The 22,873-nt window shown below is 38.6% G+C and overlaps 1 protein-coding gene across 1 annotated transcript in view; it reads right to left on the bottom strand.

The window, feature by feature from the left end:
- The window catches only part of Lrp4 (LDL receptor related protein 4), a 904,868-nt gene that overhangs the window by 257,917 nt on the left and 624,078 nt on the right, over positions 1-22,873 (bottom strand). Inside the window, exon 18 of the mRNA XM_090386734.1 lies at positions 19,797-19,998. Coding sequence (XP_090242860.1) covers positions 19,797-19,998 — 202 coding nt within the window. The remainder of the gene's footprint in view (positions 1-19,796; positions 19,999-22,873) is intronic.

Here is a 22,873-nt window from a genome sequence, read left to right as displayed (position 1 = left end):
TGCATCTCACATTTGCTGAAACATTGTCAAGTAACCCTGGTAGAACTTGTTCAAGAAAGATCCAATATTTAGCGGAGTTCATGCAGGATGGTAACAGATATGGGCCAACTAAGCAGTCACCGACCATACCTGCCCACACATTTATTGCAAAACGATGTTGTGCCGCATGGGGGTGCATACCGTGTGGGTTGTCGTAAGCCCACACATGAGCATTGTGCTGATTGAATAAGTCTTCCCGAGTGAAATAAGTCTCATCCATGAACAAAACATAGGCTGGAAATTCAAGTCTTGAACACTTTCTTGGAGAAACCACTGTGCAAAAGCCACATGTGCAGGATCATCTTGTGGGAGCAGTAACTGAACCTTTGGAGATGAAAGGGGTGTAAGGAATCGTCATGCCAGACACGCTGTACACTGCAACGAGACACTCCTAAGGCAGAGTCAATGGCACGTGTGCTGGTAGTAGGATTATTCTGGACGGCATTCAACACACTTTCTTCCATGGCGGGAGTTCGTGTCGAACGTGGTCTGCCCGCACTACTCCTGTTAACTCTAAAGGACAAATTTTGATGAACACGCACAAACAAACGGTGGTCCGGTACATGTCTGTCTGGGAAGCGTTCTCCATAAATTCATTGAGCGGCTCGTCCATTGCCCTCTGCTAATCCATATGCCAGGTGCATGTCTGCCAGCTAACAGTTCGTATATCAATGCATGCTCTTCGTGCACCGACTACTTCTTAATCGATGAACTTGATTCCAGAGTTGTTGCGGTCAATCTTCTTATGGAACCAAGTCATGTAAAGAAAAACTGAAGTAGCTAAAGAGTTAAAAAAAAAAAAATTTAAATAATTAAAGTATTTGATAATTAAAATATTTTCTACCTCCACTGTATGAAGATCCATTGCATGAACGAGTTGTTGTTGTTGTTATTTGGTTTTTAGGATCATTAGTAACTAAGGCCATATTGCTCCCGGAATATGCGGTGGTCATTCTCTGACCTTTCCTCATCCTCCGTATTTGGTGGTAATGGGCTCGAACCCCAGTCTAATCAAGAAGCGTGTGCTACGCACTGCTGCTCCTTCCCACGTGGCTACGGAGGCACCCTCTTGAATGAGTAAACCAGAAATTTTCCCTCTCGCGAATTGATGAACAGCTCCGTGCACCGACTTACGGTGACATTTCTGGTTATGGGTTCCTATGCGATTCACATTCCTTTAGATGTTACCTACCTCCCCTAAACGTTCGTACCAATATTTTTGAGACACCCTGTGTGTATATATATATATATATACGAATACCATATATGTGTATAAAATAAATTTTAACATACAAATATCAAAGTACTGCAAGCAATTTGATACTTTCATAATGTTAAACTAATTAAATTAGTAAAAATTCAGTAAAAAGTTATGTACAACCATTAAAGAAAAATTATAATAGCTATTTTTACTTCAGATATGCAATTATTCTATAAAGTTTAAATGTTTATATATATCAGTAACAGAAAACCCCATGAGCTGTTCTAGCAGTCTTCTTGTACTGCTCAGCAAACTTCATGTTTTTCTTTGCATGTTATATAGGCATGATAAATCTGCCTATAATTCACTTTGCTTTATATTCTCAAAAGGATTTTTGTTTGGCTAAAGTGAGGCTTGACTATTTGTGAGTTAATTCTAATTTTTACCAATGGAATGTCATTGATAGTTTCTTCAGTCTCCTCTTGGAAGCAATTTAGGCAGATGTTTCTTAACTGTTTGGAATTGTTGGAAAATTTTAACATTCTAAGAGCTGTAGAATATAATAAAGTATCCTGGGAAGTCAGGTAATAATCATGATAAACTGCTACTGGAAGAAACTGTGGCAAGAATGTACCAGTAATTTTCAAGGATTTCTCAACATTAGAGGAGAGATACAGAGGATTACTGCATTAACTAGGAATGTTGGAAGGGATAATTCTGAAACTATAGGAAGAAAATATGGAAACGTTATTGGCATAACAACTGGAGAAACTGTCCAGAAACAACTGAATTTTGCCATGGAAAAGAAGAACAATGAAAATAAGCAAAGAATGTGGAATAATTACTGAAAAATAATCAATGAACTTGATTCCAAAGTTGTTGCGGTCAATCTTCTTATGGAACCAAGTCATGTAAAGAAAAACTCAAGTAGCTAAAGAGTTAAAAAAAAAAAAAAATTAAATAATTAAAGTATTCGATAAGTATAAAGTTATAGAATTCTTATAGTACCATGATAATAGACTAAATATAAAAATAGCGAAATGCTTAAAGTGCGGTACTCACCTTGAATATAATCTGCAATAGTTTTATGAAAAGACTGATGGCTAAATATAAGGTGGAATGGTTAAGTTAATGCATTAAGGTGGGATGAGATTTAATTTAACGGAATTTTAAAATAAGCACAAGGAAGCAGAAGTGCACTACTCCATCCCTGGTTGTCATAAAGTAGAAAATACTGCAACAGATAGGAATCCGCAACAACATCCTTCCTCACATGTTTGGCATCACCAAACTACACAAACCTGGCCACCCATTAAGACCAATTATCTCTTTCAGTAAGTCAGCTTTTGCAAATCTATTCACCTACTTAGTTAAAATTATATCCTCTCTTACCAGATTCCCAGAATTCAAAATCTGCAACACCAATCAGGCCTTTCAGAAATAAGCAATACTACAATTTCTGATGGAGATATCCTATCATCATTTGACATAATATCTCTATATACTAACGTGCATATGCCATACACTTTACAGGCTTTACAGAAATTCTTAACAACAGATAACACTTTGACTAAACGTACTTCTCTTTCTATTAATAACATCCTTGAACTCACTTCACTTTTACTAGACGCCCGATATTTCAGATTCAATAATAAAATTTTCCAACAAATATTCAGTTTACCCATGGGTTTAGGTATCTCCGCCCCCCCCCCCCCCCCCGTCAGAAATTTACCTAGCCACAATAGAGAACCAAATCCTACAACCCTTCCTCCCGCCAGAAATAAAATTAGACACCCGTTACGCTGTTGACATACTCATAATAGGCAATAGGTCCACTATAGACAATCTCTTTTTAAAATTTAATTCAATACATGACAGGTTAAAACTCACTCTTGAAATTGAAACCAACAACCAAATTAATTTTCTCAACCTCACTGTTTACAAAACAGGTACCAAACTAGGCACAAAGATTTTCAGAAAAAATACACATACAGGCAAATACCTACATTTTGCTTCGCACCACCCCCTCTGCACAACAAAAAGTGGTTTTATACAACCAAATACATAATGTCCTCAAATATAGCACTTCACAAAATGACTTAACCAATGAACTTCAATACCTCACAGAAAAATTTACAGCTAGGAACTACCCAACCCAACTCATTCAACACACTATTTCCACCGCCAAAAGTAAAATTATACGCATCATCCTCCCATACCATAATGAACTTGCCGGACGATTCCGCTGTGTGTTTACAGGTACTGATATCTCCCTTATTTTTTCAGCTTATAATAAACTCTGATCCTTATTCAACACTTACAAAGATACACACAAATACCCAACCAACGATTTGAACAATATAATTTACTTGATTAAATGTCAGCCAAACTGTGATGCCTGTTATATTGGTAGAACTACTACCAAGTTTGGTTCTACCAAAACCTCCAACACTCGCGCGTACTACCACTATAATAGTCTTAGATCGGGACAAGCTAGTACAGAACTCACAATTCATGCCCAAACCCACAATCACACTCCTTTAATTGACTCCGCTATCACCATTATAAGACTTAAAACCAGCCACAAAATTCTTCAATATGAAGCCCTCATTATCGAATGGTTTCGACACAATACTAATCTCAACATCCTAAACGCAAAATTTCCCTTTCACCTTTCCTCGGCTTGGAATCTCTCACATCTCAGATTCCCACGTGTCCCAAAGAGCATCATGAGAGTATAGAAAATTCCTTAAAATACAGCACGCATTACTTCTCATTTAACACCGCCAACTGAAGACGTTATAACTTAATGAAAGTCTGTCGTCACGACTATTGGCAATATCAATTCTTTTATGTTCCAGATTAACTATTTTCTACTTTATGACAACCAGGGATGGAGCAGTGCACTTCTGCTTCCTCGCGCTTATTTTAAAATTCCGTTAAATTAAATCTCATCCCACCTTAATGCATTAACTTAACCATTCCACCTTATATTTAGCCATCAGTCTTTTCATAAAACTATTGCAGATTATATTCAAGGTGAGTACCGCACTTTAAGCATTTCGTTATTTTTATATTCAGTATTCGATAATTAAAATAGTTTCTACCTCCACTGTATGAAGATCCATTGCATCTATCACTTTCATAAACTGTCATATCTCTGTCCTCTTTATATATATCCTATTTTTCTATTTAAAAATTACATTTCTTTGCTTTTCTCTTTTCTGGGAATTTAATCCCCCCCATCCCTTTGCCATTACTTTAAGTATATGCTATTTATTATTATTATTATTATTAAAATCCGTTTATTAAAAAAAAATAGCAAGTGTTTGCTTTCACCCCTTATACACAGCCGACCGGCTAGAAGGGTGTACAAAATGCAAGAATTGCAATTATATACAATATAAGAAGGGTGTACAAAAAGCAAAAATTACAATTATATACAGTATTTACAATATAAGAAGGGTGTACAAAAAGCAAAAATTACAATTATATACAGTATTTACAATATAAGAAGAGTGTACAAAAATGCACGAATACAATTATTTACAATATTTACGCAAGTGCGTATATTTACAATATTGTTTACAAGTTCACTCATTGTCAAGATTATAGCTGAAGTAAGCAGTGCGCTTCTGAGATGCTCTTCACTCTGTACTGCTTGCTTTCGGAGTATTTCACAGGGTCTATTGTCAATGAGTTGAAAAGGTTCACTGCGTTGTTTGGGAAGAAGTTCTTCAGACAGCACAGGTTGGATAGTTTAGAATGCAAAGGTAAGTAGGGACTGTCATTACTGCTTCCAGCACGTGGAGTAGAGATAAGTCCTCGAGGACTGGGGGCGTCAATCACACCGGTAAGCATCTGAGAAAGAAGAAGAATATTCCTGGATGCAATGTGAACTCTCCAGGGAGTGATATTTAAGTTGGTGTATAAAACAGCCCTGGAGATGGTGAAAGCATTGCCCGTGACCCTGTTCATCCATCGCATTACCCAGTACTCGACTGCGAGGAATCTATTTATGTACGACGTCGGGGCAGAAGACCAGATTGGTGATGCATACAATGCGATAGGTTGTAGGCACCGCTGGACGTATCCTCCGACTATATCTACGTTCAGTAACCCCGTCAGCTCTTGTCGAATTGCCCACATCGCCGAGAAAGTCTTAGTTTTCATGGTCGAGAAGTGGGTCTGAAAAGTGAGGCCCTCGTCCCAAGTCAAGCCGAGGTCGGTGTGAGACTTCACTTTCCTTATCTGCACTCCGTTGTGATAGGCTGTGATGTCATTTTTTATTCTCTTTTTTGTAAAGGTAAGTTGAGCTGACTTTGATGCATTTATTTCCAGACCTATTTGCAGCAGATATGCTACAAGGCTGTCGATCAGGACGGAGACTTGCTGATTAGTCAGGTGAGTTTGTTCAGCTTCTTTAGACGTTATGTATAATTTGAGGTCGTCTGCATACAATGAGAAATCAGTATATCTTGCGAGGAAGGGTTCAAGGGCAGCGGTGAACAGTACACAGGATAGGACACCTCCCTGTGGTACTCCTCTCGTTATACTGCACTCCTGTTGGAAGGATTTATAGCTGATGATGAGTTGTCTTGGTGTAAGGATGCGGTTGATGGTTTTTAGCAGGCTTCCAGTAATGCCAAAGTACTTTTCCAGAATGTTGATGAGAGCGGGAATTGAGAGCTTATCATAAGCAGATGAAATATCCAGGAAGATGACGTCTAGCTGAGATTTACTGTTGAGAGCAGTTTGAATTTTAAATAGGGTATCCAGTAGGTTTGTATATGTAGATCTTTTGGGGATCACGGTGTGCAGATGTTTCGGTCTATGAGAGAAGCATTGGGCGATCAGTGCTGATAAGATAGCTTTCTCAAACACTTTTAATAGAGAGCAACCCACTGAGATCGGTCTCAAGTCCTTAGGTTCCTTTGGGTTTCTTCTTTTGGGTATGGGTTGTACCCTGTAGTGATTCCACATTGTCGGGATTGATCCGGACTTCAATATGCGATTAAAGATTACAAGAAGGGGCTCCACAATGAAGGCACTACACACTTTAACCATGAAGAGAGGGAAGCCGTCAGGACCAATTGTAGATTTATTAGGAAGTCTATTGATGGTATTTATAAGTTGTTGTTTTGTTAGCATTATAGTTGAAAGGGGCTGTCTGGAGTGCATGATGAAATCACTTAGGTTTGGGGTTTTTGGGTCTAATGGTAACTCGTTGAAAGTCGAAGATACCCATTCCTGAAATACCTTCTCATCGATATGGAAATCTTTGTTGCATTTGGATGTAATACGTTTCGAGCGGTTTATTCTGTTGAGTGCCAGCTGCCGGATTGCATTTCGTTTACATTTGAGGAAGGTTGCCCGCTCTTTCTTGTACATCTGGTAGTCAGCTGAGTTATGGTACTTTTTCCATATTCTGAATGCTTTTTGTTTCCTCTTGAATGCTACTTGGACTTCGGCATTGAACCATGTATTGGATCTATCAGAGAGTTTTAATTGTTTGGAAGCTCCTTGGGAGGCAATTTCAAGCAGCTGGTTAGCCAGGTTAGATATAGCAGTGTCTATTGATTCCTGCTGTAGATCCTTCCAGTTTATTTCTATGAGACGTGCAAGGATGATTTCTGGGTTTAAATATTTGATGGAGAATACTGTTTTGGTAATCTTCTGGTTCCTGTGAGTTTCATCAGTGTTTGAGTTTACAGTGACGTTAAACTCAAACGTGCTGGGAGAGTGATCGGAGGGGAAGCTGTGATGTTCAGTGGTCAGACCTAGGTGTGGAAGATTGTGGAATAATAGATCCAGCATCTGGTTTCCCCTGGTAGGAGGTGTGGTTTGGTGAAATAAGCCAAACGTGCCAATGGCTGATATGAGATCTTCAGTGGCCTCATCATGTCTAAGCGTAGGCATGTTGAAATCGCCTATAATGAAGGTGGGGATGTTGGGGACTAAGTTTGCTGCTATCCATGCTATCAGTTCATTTCGTGAATCTTCTGTGTGGTCAGGGGGTAGATATACAAGACAAATTTGTAGTTGTATGGCATCCTTTCTTAATGTGGCACATGGGGCTTCGAATTTATCTGATTTGGTCACCTGAAATCTGGACTGCTTGAAACTGGATGAGTACAGTAACGCAACACCTCCACCACGTCTGCTATCCCTGGAATTATGGAGGCTGAGGTAATCAAGAGGCTGACCTATGACATCCAGTTGCCTTCCGTGAGATAACCAGGTTTCTGTCAAGCAGATGAACTGATATTCAGCTAGTAACACGATGGTTTGTAGGGGGTGTAGTTTATTGCTGATACTGCATACATTTTGGTAGAAGCATTTAAGGGGAGTTATTGAGACAGGTTGGCATGAGGCTGACATTGGTTGCTATCCCTGTATTATTGTCGATCTTGTGCGGTAGGATGCGGAAGATGTCCGTTCTTTGTACATTTTTACTAGAGTTCCTGGCGGCCAGGTGCTGGTATCTAGCACTTTTAGTTCCTCCTTGATTTTCACAAGTAATTGTGAATGAAGAATAGGAGGGATATCTTGTTTTCACAGGTCTCACAGCCACCTTGATCCCTATTTGTTCCTCAAAGAATTTAGATATATTTGCATCGGTTGTGGACGGTCCAAGTCTCGAAATGAAGATTTTCGATTTTGTTTGGACGGATGTTATATTGTACATTTTCTCCAATACGTTGGATTGGTTGACTGGTGTGGTTTTGTTGGGGTATGCTGGTGATGTTTCTTGGTGATGTTTTCTTGATGTTTCTTATGGTTTTGCCACTGAGAAAAAAAGAATGAATACCAGTAGAAAACCTGCTGTTTATATAAATTTGGACACTTCTGTGTAGTGGAACAATAAAGTGTAGATTTTATAGTTATATCTCACAGTTCAAAATAACCATTACACAATTTCTAAAAAAAAATTTGATTCAAACTATAAAATTTCACATGAAAATCTGTCTATAAGAATAAGTACTTTTCAGCAAACATTAATTAACTAAACTGCTGAAATCAGTATGGTTCATAAAAAAAGTTTTGATTCCAACAAAAGTATTCTATAAATACATTTCAAGTTATGAGAACAATGAGGAAGTGATTTAGCAAGCACCATGAACCTAATTTGTAGATCCCATTCACTATGATTTTCAACCACAGAGGACCTTGCTATAGAACAACTAATTCTTTTTTGTACTCATTCATCACAAGACTGGTCAAATCCTTCATAAATACAAAGGTGATTCTTCTAAAAATAGCAGAAATATTTCAATGTTGTACAAGCATTTTTATTTTCTGAAAAAATCTTTTTACTTTGAATGTCTAGAGAAGTTTGCATTGTTTTGATTATCTGGTTATTGTCAGAAAATCGATGAACTTTCAAATGCTTTTTTTAAGTTCAAAAGCCAAAAATCTAAAGAAATCATCTTAAGGGGAATCTGTTAATATTTAAAACTCGAGTCCACAAGGATGACTTAGACAAAAACATGTCTATTCATATAACATATTCCTTAAGGTAGGCAAAAAAAGGTAATTCATCCAGCTGTGCATTATTTCATATGAGCATAAGCAACAGTGGTTCTTAAAGATGTGACAGAGTAGTTTTAATTGTGATGATGTATGCAAATGGTCCTGTGGAAAAATTTGAACCTATCAGCCAAAGTCCAGGATGAAAGATGATCAATGGCTTTTTGAAACTGTCTTTCAATGACCCTCATACTGCACAAATTACAAAATATGGAAAAATCATTAGAGGGCTCTGCTTACAGTTGGTGTAAGTCATTCTGTGATAGAGTTTGTTTTGATTGCAAAAGTATGACACTTAGAAAGGATCCTTGTGGAGTTCCCTCCTCTTGGTAAAATACCTAAGAGAGTGTATTTTAGACAAACTTGAAATAAGTGATTAGACAGGAAGTGTCTTATAACAAAGGGAAGGTTACCGCTAAGACCACAGTTATGGAGACCTTGTAATTATGCCAAATTGTCAGGCTGTGTTGTACATTTTTTTGATGTCAAAGAAAACTGACAAAAAATGGTTGAATTTTAAAAGGCATCACAAATGTATGTTTCCAGTCTAATTATTGTTGTCATTGGAGATTTTATTGCACAGTGGCAAATAAAGGCCATTATGCATCAAACAATGCTTGAAAGTAACAGGTGCCATTAAAGGTGAGGTATATGCATTATGTAGGATTTAGCACCAAATTCTATCATAGCATTGTATCTTTTTTAGAAAAGTGAAAAGTGCACTGATATCAGATCTGTCATCTAAAATTCATTTCAGAGTAGGAGCAATTCGGGCTGCAAACCTTAATAAGAATGTGGTTTGTTGTACTCTATTATAGAGAGGACAGTCAACTATGATATGTTGGATTGTAAGTTGAGTATGATAGTTTGGAGAGAAAGGCAGATCTGGGGCATAAAGAAGATAAAAGTGAGTAAGGTATGTATATGCTATCCTTAGTCTTGTAAGTGTGACTTCTTTTTGATTGAAGTGGAAGCTGGATGGTCAATACTAGATATTTGGTTTAATGTGAAGGAGTTCGTTGCCTTCTTGATTTTTCTGGGATAGTTTACCAGTGATTTATACTTTGACTTATTACAAGGCTTTCAAAGTCAGTGAAAGGAATTTTGAAAGAGGTGACAATTAGTTGGTAAGATTTATTAAATTGAGGAAATAGAGTTCGTTTACATCTGATTGTTCTCCAAGGATAAGTGGAATCATTAATGGTTCTTGTGCATGTGTGTGAATGCTGATTGCAGGCTAATTGTTATTATGGGCATTCTATGATTGTGTGCTTTACTGTGAGTTGGGAATGACACTTAGTGCATTGTGAAGGATCAGCTTTCATTAGGAGGTAAGAGTGCTTCAAATGTGTGTCCAATATGAAGCTGGGCCAGGATAACCTTTTCATACCCGTTTGAACGAAAACTTGATTTCCGCCATTTCGGTTGCTGTTTGATCCCAAGGGCTCAACGTCTAATGAGTATGGGCTTGGCACACCCAGAGTCCTGAGTTGTTTGTTGTTGTTTGTTATTTGGTTTTTAGGAGCATTAGCAACTAAGGCCATATTGCTCCGGAGATATGCAGTGGCCATTCCCTGACCTTTCAGCATCCTCCATATTTGGTGGTCATGGGCTCGAACCCTGGTCTAATCAAGAAGCGTGTGCTACCACTGCCGCTCCTACCCACCTGGCTACGGAGGCGCCTAGAGTCCTGAGGAATTTTTTTTGGCTGGTGCAGCATAAACCTCAGGCTTCCTTGCACCATATGCTAATAATAATAATAATAACAACAATAATATAATTTGTTGCTTGTTTGGGATTTCCAAGTTTGTGTCCATGTTTTTAGAGGCTTTTCAAATGAGTTGGGTAATGTCACTGTATGGGACTTTATGCACTAAAGAATTTACATTTGAAAGATGTTTGGTAGCTTGGTCAGCATGCTCACTGCCCAGTATTCCAGGATGTCCAGGAATCCAAGCAAACTGTAACACTGCCTTGATAGCATCAGCAAATATTCTTGCACCCTTTCTATTTAAGTGTGTCTCATCCCTGCAGAAGCAATTTCTCCTGTTAACTAGCACAGACCACACTGTGAAAAATTCTACCGCATGAGCCTTGCACAATCTCCCCAGGGCTGAATTGATTGACAAAGCTCTCATCATATACTCCCTCCTATTGTGTATAGGTACATTTGCAAACACTTTCAAATTTAACTCTAACTCAGGACTTTTTTTCAACATTGCCCTATACTTCTTAAGTAAGTCAGCAGATCTCCTAATCTTAATATAAAAGAAGTTTTGTGGTTAACAGATACTATAATGTGCTTCTGAACTAATTAAAGGTAGGTCCTTGAGGTTGTCACAGACATTCTCTCAGATATGCCAGACAAGCTGTACTTTCTACCTGGGAGTCTAAAATTCTGATGGAACTGATATTCGGGTGACACCCAAGTCAAGTGGACCCAATTTCGGCGAAGTCCGGACGGTCTGTGACAGCCAAATCCTCTGCTTGCACCTTCACGATGGTGGGACTGTTAGTAATCCTGGGTATAACCTCCACGCACAAGTACATGGTGGGTGACCACCGAGGTGTGAACCAACGTAAGCAGGGGTCGAGGTGTGGGGCCCACACCACATGGAGGAACGCCGCCCCTCTATGTTACCAGGCAGTACTAGGTGGTAGATGACTCTCATCAACCGGTGAAATACCACCACTTTGCTTATTGGAGGCTTGAAGTGGTGGAACCCATGTTTAGTCTCTAGAGCTAAGTTCCGGTCAACCCTTCCCTATCTCTTCCATCATGCAGTATGAATGATGACTTTTGAGGTTATGATGAATGTCGTGGCGAGATCCAATATTCCTTACATTTCGAGGGTACAGCTCTAAAACGGTGTTCGCAGGCCGGCCGCTAGTTAGTACACTGGACTGAACCTATTGGTAACTCTCTAGAAGGCTTCCTGATCAGCTAATGTATAATCTTGCTACCTCTACTCTGCCAGATAGTGACTGGAGGGAGTCCGAGTAGTGTGTATGCGGGGAGCATTGTTGAGGCCACGTTATGTCAAGGATCTGGGTATATTCTTACCACATGTATGCCATATCCAAAAATTTCATTACTTCATACAGCATGTCCCACCCACTTTTTCTTACTATTGAATACACCATGAATTGTCAAACTAATAGAGCAAGCTTAGCTGCGAAAAGATCTAAACCTCCCAAGCACTTCCTAATTCATTTCACAAATATACGTGGTCTCAATTCTAATCTCAATGATGTCCATTTCCACTTGCAGTCTGCCGAACCCCATGTACTTTTTCTGACAGAATCTCAGTTATCGGTTGATTCAACTACTGCTCATCTCAGATGCCCAAATTATTTGCTGTATGATTCCTTTCGCCTCAAAGGTGGTACTTGTGCATATGTCCGTTCAGATATTCCCTGTCAGAGACTTGGAAATTTGGAATCTCCTCTCTTTGATCTTCTCTGGCTTAAAATCTCTCTACCTCATTGTGTCAAATTAATCTGTTGTCTCTACCATTCTCCCAACTCCACTAATCACTTGGAGCTCTTCGACTTCCTCTCTTTGCAACTTGACTTTCTCCAGTCCAACTTTCCTAATAGTGAGGTAATTTTCCTCGGTGATTTTAATGTTCACAACTCCAGCTGGCTTCCGTTTTCTAGTCACACCGACCCAGCAGGTCAAGATGCTGAGGCTTTTGCAATTACTAATGACCTAGCACAGATTGTTCATTTACCTACAAGAATTCCGGACAATCCTAATCATACAGCCAATACGCTTGATCCTTTTCTCACAAACAACCCTTCTAAGTACACAGTTGAAGTGAGAGGTCCTTTTGGCACTTCAGATCACAACTTGGTGAATGTCTCTTCTCCAATGGAACCTTTATCTCATGGCTATTCCCAACCTCGTGTTGTTTGGCATTACAAGAATGCAAAATGGGATGACCTGCGAGACTTCTTTTCTTCTTTTCCTTGGTCGGATTACTGTTTCAGAACTTCTGATGTCAACGTTTGTTCAGATCGTGTCAGTGAAATTATTCTTCCAGGAATGGAATCCTTTATCCCACACTCCACTTTAAAATCTCGTCCTTTATCTAAACATGGGTTTTCCAATAAATGTGCTAAGGCTGTTCAAGAGAAGAATGTTGCATATCATAATTGGCTTGTTTCTAATTCTTCAGTTTCGTTTTCTGCCTACACCAAAGCTCGCAACAATTGTAAAGCAGTTATTAATCAGTCCAAACTAGCGTTTGAACAGGCTAAGAGTAGAAAACTTGCTTTTTTCCCTAATGGTAGCCGAGCATTCTGGTCTCTTGCCAAAGCTATTGGCCGCAACTTTTGCCCATCTCTGCTCCCACCTCTGTCCAAACCAGATGGTTCTGTTGTCACTTCAGCCAAGGATAAAGCTGACCTGCTAGCATCCCATTTTTCTTCCAGCTCATGTATTAATGATCTTGGTAAAACACCTCCCACCATTCCCAACACGCTCCATTCAATGCCTCCTGTGGTCTTTCTTCAAAAGGATGTCAGAAGGAGTTTGACGAATCTTGATGCTAAGAAAGCTCCAGGTCCTGATGGTATTTCTCCACTTGTTCTCAAAACTTGTGCTCCTGAACTTACTCCTATTCTTTGCCGCCTTTTTGCACTTTCTTATTCCAAAGGTGTTTTTCCTTCTGCTTGGAAATTTGCTCATATTTGCTCAAAAAGGGTGACAACTCTTAAACTACCTAGAAACCTTCCGTCTGATCAACGATCGCCAGTGTGGATTCCGTCAGTGTCGATCCACTGGTGATATTCTGGCTTATGTTACCCATTTATGGACTAATTCAATGGAAAGGTTCGGTGAAACACAGGTAGTTGCTCTTGACATCTCAAAGGCTTTTGATCGTGTTTGGCATAAAGGTCTTCTAAACAAGCTTCCATCTTATGGTTTAGTAATTGGTTATTCAGTTTTCTCTCTGATCGCTCACTGAGGGTGATGGTAGATGGCTCTCTGTCTTCTAACTTCTCCACTAATGCCGGTGGCCCCCAAGGTTCAGTTCTTTCCCCCACTCTTTTCCTCTTGTATATTAATGACCTTCTTCCATTAACTGGAAATCCAATCCATAGTTTTGCCGATGATAGCACATTGCATTCCACTTTCCAATTTGAGAAACCTTGTCCTGCTCAATCAGCTTCAACTTCTCGAAAATCTGCTACCAATTCCTTAAATGTCAATCTTCAGGTAATTCTCCAGTGGGGCAAAGACAACTTAGTTGATTTCAACCCTTCTAAAACTCAGTCTTGTCTTATATCTGGCAAAAAGGATTCTTCTGCTCCTATGCTTATCTTTAGTGACACTCCGATTTCTAGGCAAAATGATATATCTCTTTTGGGGATTACCCTGATTTCTAATCTCTCTCGGCAAAAGCACATTACAAACATTGCTTCCTCTGCATCTAAAAAACTTGGTTTTCTCTTTCGCTCTCGGCGTTACTTTTCTTCCAAACAGCTGCTCACTCTGTATAAATCGCAAATCCGCCCTGCCATGGAATATTGTTCTCACATCTGGGGTGGTGCCCCAAAAACCTCTCTCAAGCTTCTTGATTCCATTCAGAAGAGGGCAGTTAGGTTAATTAATGATACATCTCTAACAGAGTCTCTTCACTCGCTTTCTCATAGACGTACTGTTTCTGCTGCATGCCTCTTCTACAGATACTTCCATGGGCACTTTTCTTCTGAATTGGCTTCTATAATTCCTACTCTCTCTTTCAAAACAGTCCGAACACGTGCTGCCACCAGCCAACATCCATTTACTGTCCAACTTCAAACCCACAGAACCAACTTTTCGTATTCCTCATTTATTCATTCAACTGCCGTTTTCTGGAACAACCTTCCTTCATATGTATTTCCTGAAAATTACAATCTACAGAAGTTCAAGTCCAATGTTAACAAATATCTTCTTTCATCTTCTCAACCTCCAACCCAAGCACAGTACTAAGTACTATAGGTTCTAATACCTCTCGTGTTTGGGGTTCACATAAAAAAAAAAAAAAATTCAAAAGAAACATAATTGTCTGCTGCCCTCGGGTGTGTGCCTACAGCATGATAATGCATTTTCTCACCCAGCTCATTCTAGTCAGTCAGATGCATGAGATGAAATTTGAAGTGTTATCCCATCCTCCATATTTACCAAAGTTAGTTTTATATGGTTATCATTTTGTTTTTTCTTTTGGTCCCTAAAAGATATTGTTGTTGTTGTTGTTGTTTGGTTTTTAGGAGCATTAGCAACTAAGGCCATATTGCTCCGGGATATGCGGTGGTCATTCCCTGACCTTTCCGCATCCTTCGTATTTGGTGGTGACGGGCTCGAACCCCGGTCTAATCAAGAAGCGTGTGCTACGCACTGCTGCTTCTTCCCACCTGGCTACCGAGGCGCCCTAAAAGATATAGTAAGATGAAGGTATTACACTTTTCAAAAATGCAACTCCTCACTAAAAATAGTATGCATTGAATGACCACAAATGTACACTACAGCAATTTCTTCAATAGGATGCAACAGTATTTTTCATATGAGTTCTTCTACTGCTTCTATGATTTCTGTTGTCACAATGTGCTTACCCCGGTCAAGGAGAATCCTCAACACTTTCAATACCACTCTTAAACTTATTCACCCATTACAGCTTTAGCAGTGACATATGCTTCAACAAACTGAGTCAATGTTCTGAGATAAACTTCATCAGGTTTATTCCTTTTCATTCAAAAATTGGATTACAGATTGCATCTTTATCTTGATGCATGACTGCAAGGGTGCTGCCATCTTGAAAACCGACTGTTTCCAAATAATGCAAGCAGATGGTGACATTATTTCGAAATATGTTGGCTCAGTGTTTCCAACAGACCTCAATCAATAATCTGACACAAGATTATCATCAGTTTTTGTATAATAAGTATTTTATGCTGACTTCACTTGAATGATCCCTTAATAGCTAATAATTATTAAGGGATAGGATAGGAGGGAGTATATGATGAGAGCCTTGTCGATCAATTCGGCCCTGGAAAGATTGTGCAAGGCTCAAGGGGTAGAATTTTTTTCAGCCTGGACTGTACTTGTTAACAGGAGAGATTGCTTCTACAGGGATGGGATACACTTAAATAGAAAGGGTGCAAGAATGTTTGCTGATGCTATCGAGGCAGTGTTAGGCGGGTCGGAAAACTGCTAGATTGGGGGGATACAAGGACTAATAGATTAACAGTAGCCACTGGCAGAGGTGAAAGTGATTCTTGCACTGCTTCTATTGGAATGAGCCGCAGCCTGGAAAATAAGATGCAGGATATTTCAGAGACTGCTGGGAATCATTGGGGTACAAGTAAACACATGGGTTGTGTTAGGGTAGCTAAGAAAAAGAACAGGTGCATGTATACTTGCGTGTACACCAATGCTAGGAGTTTAGTAAATAAATTTGATGAATTTGAGGTATTGCTCAAAACATCAAAGGCAGATATTTTTGGGATATCAGAGACGTGGTGTCACACAGATATAAGGGATGCAGAACTGCAATTTGGGTAGTACAACGTCTACAGAAAGGATAGACAGGATAGGAAGGGGGGAGGGGTTATGCTATTAGTTAAGAAACACATAAAAACCAAGGAAGTGAAGCCAGTCGACATCGCTGGACAGTGCAGTGTTGAGTCAGTTTGGTGTGACATAAGCATTGGGAGATCAAAATTGAGAGTAGGAGTGTGCTATAGGCCTAATGACTCTGATGAGTATAATAAGGAACTGTACAGGGAAATAGAGTGGGGCAGTAAATCAGAGAGTCTTATAATGGGAGATTTTAATTTCCCAGATATTGACTGGAATTTGGGGGCTGGTTACTCACACACTAGCAGGGCTTTTGTGGATTTATTGGATGATTGTTTTCTAAATCAGCATGTTCGGGAGGCAACTAGAGGGAGTAATACTCTTGATTTGATTATCAGCAGTGATTCTTCATGCATTAAGAATCTGCAGATAAATGAACCACTAGGTGGCAGTGATCACAGTGTGCTGAAGTGGGAGTTACTGAAAGAGGTAACTACCATTAGGGGTAAAGGGAAGGGTTATTGCTTCCGTAAAGGCGACTACGATGGACTGAGACAGTATTTAAATTCTATACAGTGGGACCAACTGATGATGTTACCAACAGCAAACTCAAAATGGGAAGCATTCAAAGAACTTATCTTGGAAGCTACTAGGCTTTACATACCGACTAAGAAATATTGTTCAAGGTTTAGGCCAAAATGGATGTCAGATGAACTAATGAGGCATATGGCAGAGAAGAAAAATGCAAGGGATACTTACAAATTAACACATGACACAGAAGCCTATGATAGATACAAGTTGATATGCAACCAAGTTACAAAGGAGGTTAGGCAGGCGAAGGCAGATTACGAGAAATCCTTGGCAAGGGATGCAAAGAAAAACAGCAAAGAGTTCTTTACTTATGTAAACTCTAGAAGGAAGGGGATGAATCAGATTGGTCCACTTGATATTGATGGGTCAACTGTTGATGATCCTGCTCAGGTAGCTAACAAACTAAATGAATATTTTGCATCGACATTCACACATGAGGAGTTATTCAGCAAGGGGAATGCCAGAGGTGTATTCAACTCTAGTAGTCAGCTACAAAATCTTGAAATAACTGGGAGTAAAGTGGAGGAGAAACTGTTGAAGATAAACACAAGAAAGGCACCCGGGGTGGATGGGATCTATCCAGTTATATTAAAGGAGGCAGCAAAGGAAGTAAGCAAACCCTTAGCCATAATTATGAGAGCTTCCTTCGACTCAGGGGAGGTACCCATAGACTGGAAATGTGCAAATGTGACCCCAATTCACAAAGGAGGATCAAAGGCTGACACAAGTAATTATAGACCTGTGAGCTTAACTTCTGTTCCAGGAAAATTAATGGAGGCACTGGTTAAAGAAGCACTGCAGGATCATTTAGACAAGACTTCAGTTATAGCTCAGACACAGCATGGTTTTGTTAAGGGGAAGTCTTGCCTGACCAACTTGATTGGATACTATGATGCAGTCACAAAAGAACTGGATGCAGGGAATAACTTTGATATTATATACTTGGATCTTAGAAAGGCTTTTGATACTGTTGCACATGGAAGACTGCTACACAAATTGGAGCAGTGTGACATTGGAGGCAAATTGCTGCTATGGATAAAGGGGTGGTTGAGGGGGAGAAGACAGAGAGTGGTAATCAATGGACACTGCTCATCGTGGACTAATGTTATTAGTGGAGTCCCTCAGGACTCAGTGTTGGGTCCATTATTGTTTTCTGTATTTATAAATGATATTGATGATGGTATATCAAGCTTAATGTCCAAGTTTGCAGATGATACAAAGGTTGGCAGGGTTGTCAAGGACACTACTGACACTATGCTGCTGCAACAGGATCTGGAAAGGTTGAGCAGATGGGCTGAGAGGTGGCAAATGAAGTTTAACATTGACAAATGTAAAGTACTACACATGGGAAACAGCAACCCCAGAGCAACGTATCAACTCTGTGGTGCTGCACTGACAGTGGTGGAGAATGAAAGGGACTTGGGGGTGATTGTGCAGGCAGATATGAAGTTCTCTGAGCAGTGCAGACGGGCTGCAAGAGTAGCTCATGGAGTATTGTCAATGATATACAGGAATTTTTCCAGCAGGGATAAGGAGGTGATTATTCCATTGTATAAGGCAATGGTCAGGCCACACCTAGAGTACTGTATACAGGTCTGGAGGCCTCATTTCAAGAAGGATGTAGAGCTGCTGGAACGAGTACAGAGAAGGGCAACAAGATTAGTGAATGGAACAAAGGGGTGCTCTTACGAAGAAAGGCTTAAGTTTTGCAAATTACAGTGTCTGGAGACTAGGCACCAGCGAGGTGATCTGATAGAGGTGTATAAAGCCTTGAATGGTTTAAGCATGCTCGATGCTGATGGGATTCTTCCTCTAGCTCAGAAAAATCACCTGAGAGGGCATAAATTCAAATTGAGGAAAGACAGATGTAGGATAGACGTGCGGAAATTTGCCTTTAGCCAGCGGGTGGTTGGTTGGTGGAACAGACTGCCATCCCTTGTGGTGGAGGTTGATAGCCTAAATAAGTTTAAGGCTCAGCTGGACAGGTATTTTGAACAAACAGAGGGGTGAAGTGGTAGTGGGTTTTTTTTTTTTTTTGGCTGATGCTGCATAAGCTTGCTTTCTTGCATCGGGTGCCTCTACTAATGCTAATGCTAATGCTTATTTAGCATTTTTATCGCTATACAAACTGAGGTACAGTTTTCATATTCAGTACATTTATCATGGCATATTTGGATCAGCACTCTATCACTACTAAATAGTGGCAATGTGCTGTGGAGTCTTTACAGGATGTATTTCCTCCATAAACTGCATATATGAAGCTGGCTGAAACTTTCATAGTAATAGATAAATAATTTATATCCTGATTTGTATAAATATAGATCAATGTATAGACTTGAGAAAATATTATAATAGCTGCGGAACACTTTTTTTATCAATAAAATCAATTTATGTTTATTTTATAAATATGATGTTCCCAGATTAAACCAATAATGTGCACAACTATTACAAAAAAGTTACAAATCAGAAATCACAAAATGAAAATGGTAATATTTTGTTCGATATCAAATAAAAAATAAAAAAAATTCAGCACAAATATGAAAAAATGCAGCAAAAGCCTAGTGTTTCCTTGCATTATATGGCTTATACTAATATTAAAAAAGCTGATAAATCTTTTAAATATGACAAAACTCATAAATTTAAAAATAAGAAAGGCATGGCTTTGGAATTTCAATGTGATTATGGAAGTCCCTTTAAATATTGAGAGTCTCATTAAAAACCTATACTATAATGATCAGATAAAAAGTATATTTTACAGATAAGCTAGATGATAAGAAGTCATGTACACTTCAGGATCTACCATTTTGGCTATTCTTCCTGGATAGCAATAGGAAGAGAAAGAACAGTGCTCACATTCACAACTATATTTACCTGTCTTTTCTGACCATTCAAATTGCTGGATTCTATCGTTTTCATGCCAGCATCTGCCCAGTATAATTTTTCCTTCTCATAATCTATGGCTAAACCATTTGGCCATGTAAGATTATGCTGTACCAACACAGTCCTTTGGGATCCGTCCATTCCTGCTTTTTCTATTTTTGGTTCTTTTCCCCAGTCAGTCCAATACATGTATCTGCAATAATTTAAATAAAAAACAAAACAAAAATAAATTAATATATACAGGCATCCCCAGCTAGTGCTTTTAATTTTGGCTGTAAAATCAGAGCACTAAATGAATATGTTAAGCAGGGGAGATTTATCTAAGAAAATAATACAGGCCGTTTCAAAAACAGCTTTAGAACTTTGAACGTGTATATAAATTTATTTAGAGAATTTATTTAAAAGTATATAAATTTATTTAGAGGATGTACACAATATTTCGACTGCCCAGGAGCGCTTGCAGTGGTAGTACTGGGTACTACAGTTGACATGCATTACACTTGAAGTGTATTGCTACATTCTTTTTAGATTAAACCAATGATGGGCACAACTATTACAAAAAAGTTACAAATCAGAAATCACAAAATGAAATTTTTGATTTCTGATTTATAACTTTTTTGTAATAGTTGTGCGCATTTAAAATTTTATGTATGTCCTCTAAATAAATTTATATACTCTTTCAAAGTTGTGAAGCTGTATTTGAAACACCCTGTATATATAATGTTAAGTGGCTGGGGTGGCCAGTGTTTCTGGTTAGTTTTAAGGCACCATTCTTTATATAACAATATTAAATGTATTAGAAACATTTAAACCTTTAATTTTAACTTTAAGTACATTAATCATACAATAAAACATAAACACATGTTCAAAGAATGCAAGAAAACGTACCTTAAAATTATGAAACTTTATGTGTACATTATATGTTTATATTATTTATAATAACAGCTTGTGGTATTGTTAATTTGTGGGTTCCTCGAAACCACTAAACGCAGCATGAATCAAGCACGCTTGAATTCAGTCTTTTTATTATGTCCAATTTATTTCCAAAATTTTTTTACTTTCTTTTTGTTATAAGTGTTAGCCTTATCTCTTTGAGGACATTACAAAAAAAAAAAAAAAAAAAGAAAAGAAAAGTTGAAACTATCTATGCAATAAACTAAATCAATTACATGGATATAAAATGCAGATAAACACTATGTAAATCAGAACTGACTGGAAACCAAAACCGAAGTGAAAACAGCAATGCTATTGCATAGTGTGCATCTAAAGGCAATGCCTCATTGCCATTCTCTGTATTTGTTCCAGAAACTCTACATCCTTCTTAACATGAGGCCTCGAGACCTGTGTGCAGTACTCAAGGTGTGGCCTGACCACTGCCTTATACAAAGGGATAATCACCTCCTTATCCCTGCTAGCAAAATTCCTTATATATTTGACAAGACACTAAGAGCCATTCTAATAGCCTGTTTGCTGTTGTTGTTATGTTGTTATTTGGTTTTTAGGAGCATAACAACTAAGGCCATATTGCTCCGGGGATATGCGGTGGTGATTCCCTGACCTTTCCGCAATCTCCGTATTTGGTGGTCATGGGCTCGAACCTCAGTCTAATCAAGAAGTGTGTACTACGCACTGCTGTTCCTGCCCACCTGGCTACGGAGGCACCAGCCTGTTTGCACTGCTCAGAAAACTTCATATCTGACTGCACAATTACCCCCAGGTCTTTTTCATTCTCCACTACTCTGAGTGGAGTACCGAACAGTTGGTACATTTACTGTGGGGTTACAGCTACCCATATGCAATACTTTGCATTTGTCAACGTTGACTGCTGTTATAGTAGCTTACTGTCATTACTAACCCTGCCAACTTTCATATCACCTACAAACTTAGACATTAAGCCTGATATACCTTCATAAAAATCATTAATAAATACAGAAAACAGCAATGGGCTCAACACCGTACCCTGGGGGAACTCCATTAATAACCTTTGACCATGAAGAGCAGTGTCCATTGATTATCATTCTCTGTCTTCTCCCACTCAACCATTTCTTAATCCAGCATTTCCCAAATTTTTTTAGTCACAGAACACTTTTCATCTCACAATATACTGACAGAACACTTACGAAACACAAGTTTAGAGGGAACCAAAGAACTGCTTGTAATATTTTATTACATACAATGCACTGTGCATCATGAGCATTTTTATTTCCAACACATGTAAAGCCAAAATTCAAATAACTGTCATCATACTTTCGTTTTGTTCTTTTATTAGGTGGTTCCTGTTTTTTTCACTTCGGATTTTTTGGGGAACAAAATGCTGCGATTGTTCATCCTCACTTTTAAGCATGACAGTATTGTGTTCCTTTTCATCAACCACATTTGCAATACTAAAAGAATTTGCTTCTCATTTAAAAGTTCCTTTTGACAACCACAAATCCATGGTCATTTATTTTAATAATAGTATTTCGAAATACTGATAATTATAAAAAAAAAAAAAATTTAAATGAGGAAGGGAGTTTAGTTATGATATCAGTTCGCTTCCCTCTCTCCTTCAACCCATGTACACCAGGCTAAATTGCATATGAATGGCAGAGCACTACATTGCTACTTTTTAGTAGATGTCATTACCTCTACACATACCTATGCAAAAGCCTACCAAAATAAAGTGTTCCGCAGTCTATTTGATTATTAGTCTGTGCCAGTATATTAATAACCAAAAAATAATAATAATACAAAAGCGGTCTGCTACAAATATGCAAAATTTATTATTATTTTTTTTAATTATTAATTATGATTTTTCGTGGGACACTTGTTCACATCTCATGGAACACAGTTTGAGAAACGCAGCCTCAATCCATAGCATAAACTTGCCCTTAATGCCATACTGCTCCAATTTGTGCAGCAGTCCTTCATGTGCAACAATATCAAGAGCTTTCCTGAAATTAAGCATGTGATATCAAAATTATTTTTTGCATCCAGTTCTTCTGTGACCACATTTAATGTTCTTGTTTACACTTTGGCGCAACCACCAGGTAAGTGGAGTTTAAAATAAATCAATCAATACAAATGTT

This window comes from Mastigoproctus giganteus, chromosome 12 (genome assembly GCF_048544385.1).
Source record: "Mastigoproctus giganteus isolate SK-2022 chromosome 12, ASM4854438v1, whole genome shotgun sequence".
NCBI lineage: Eukaryota > Metazoa > Arthropoda > Arachnida > Uropygi > Thelyphonidae > Mastigoproctus > Mastigoproctus giganteus.
The sequence above is the reverse complement of the archived record's forward strand: the minus strand, read 5'-3'. Positions and strand labels throughout refer to the sequence as shown.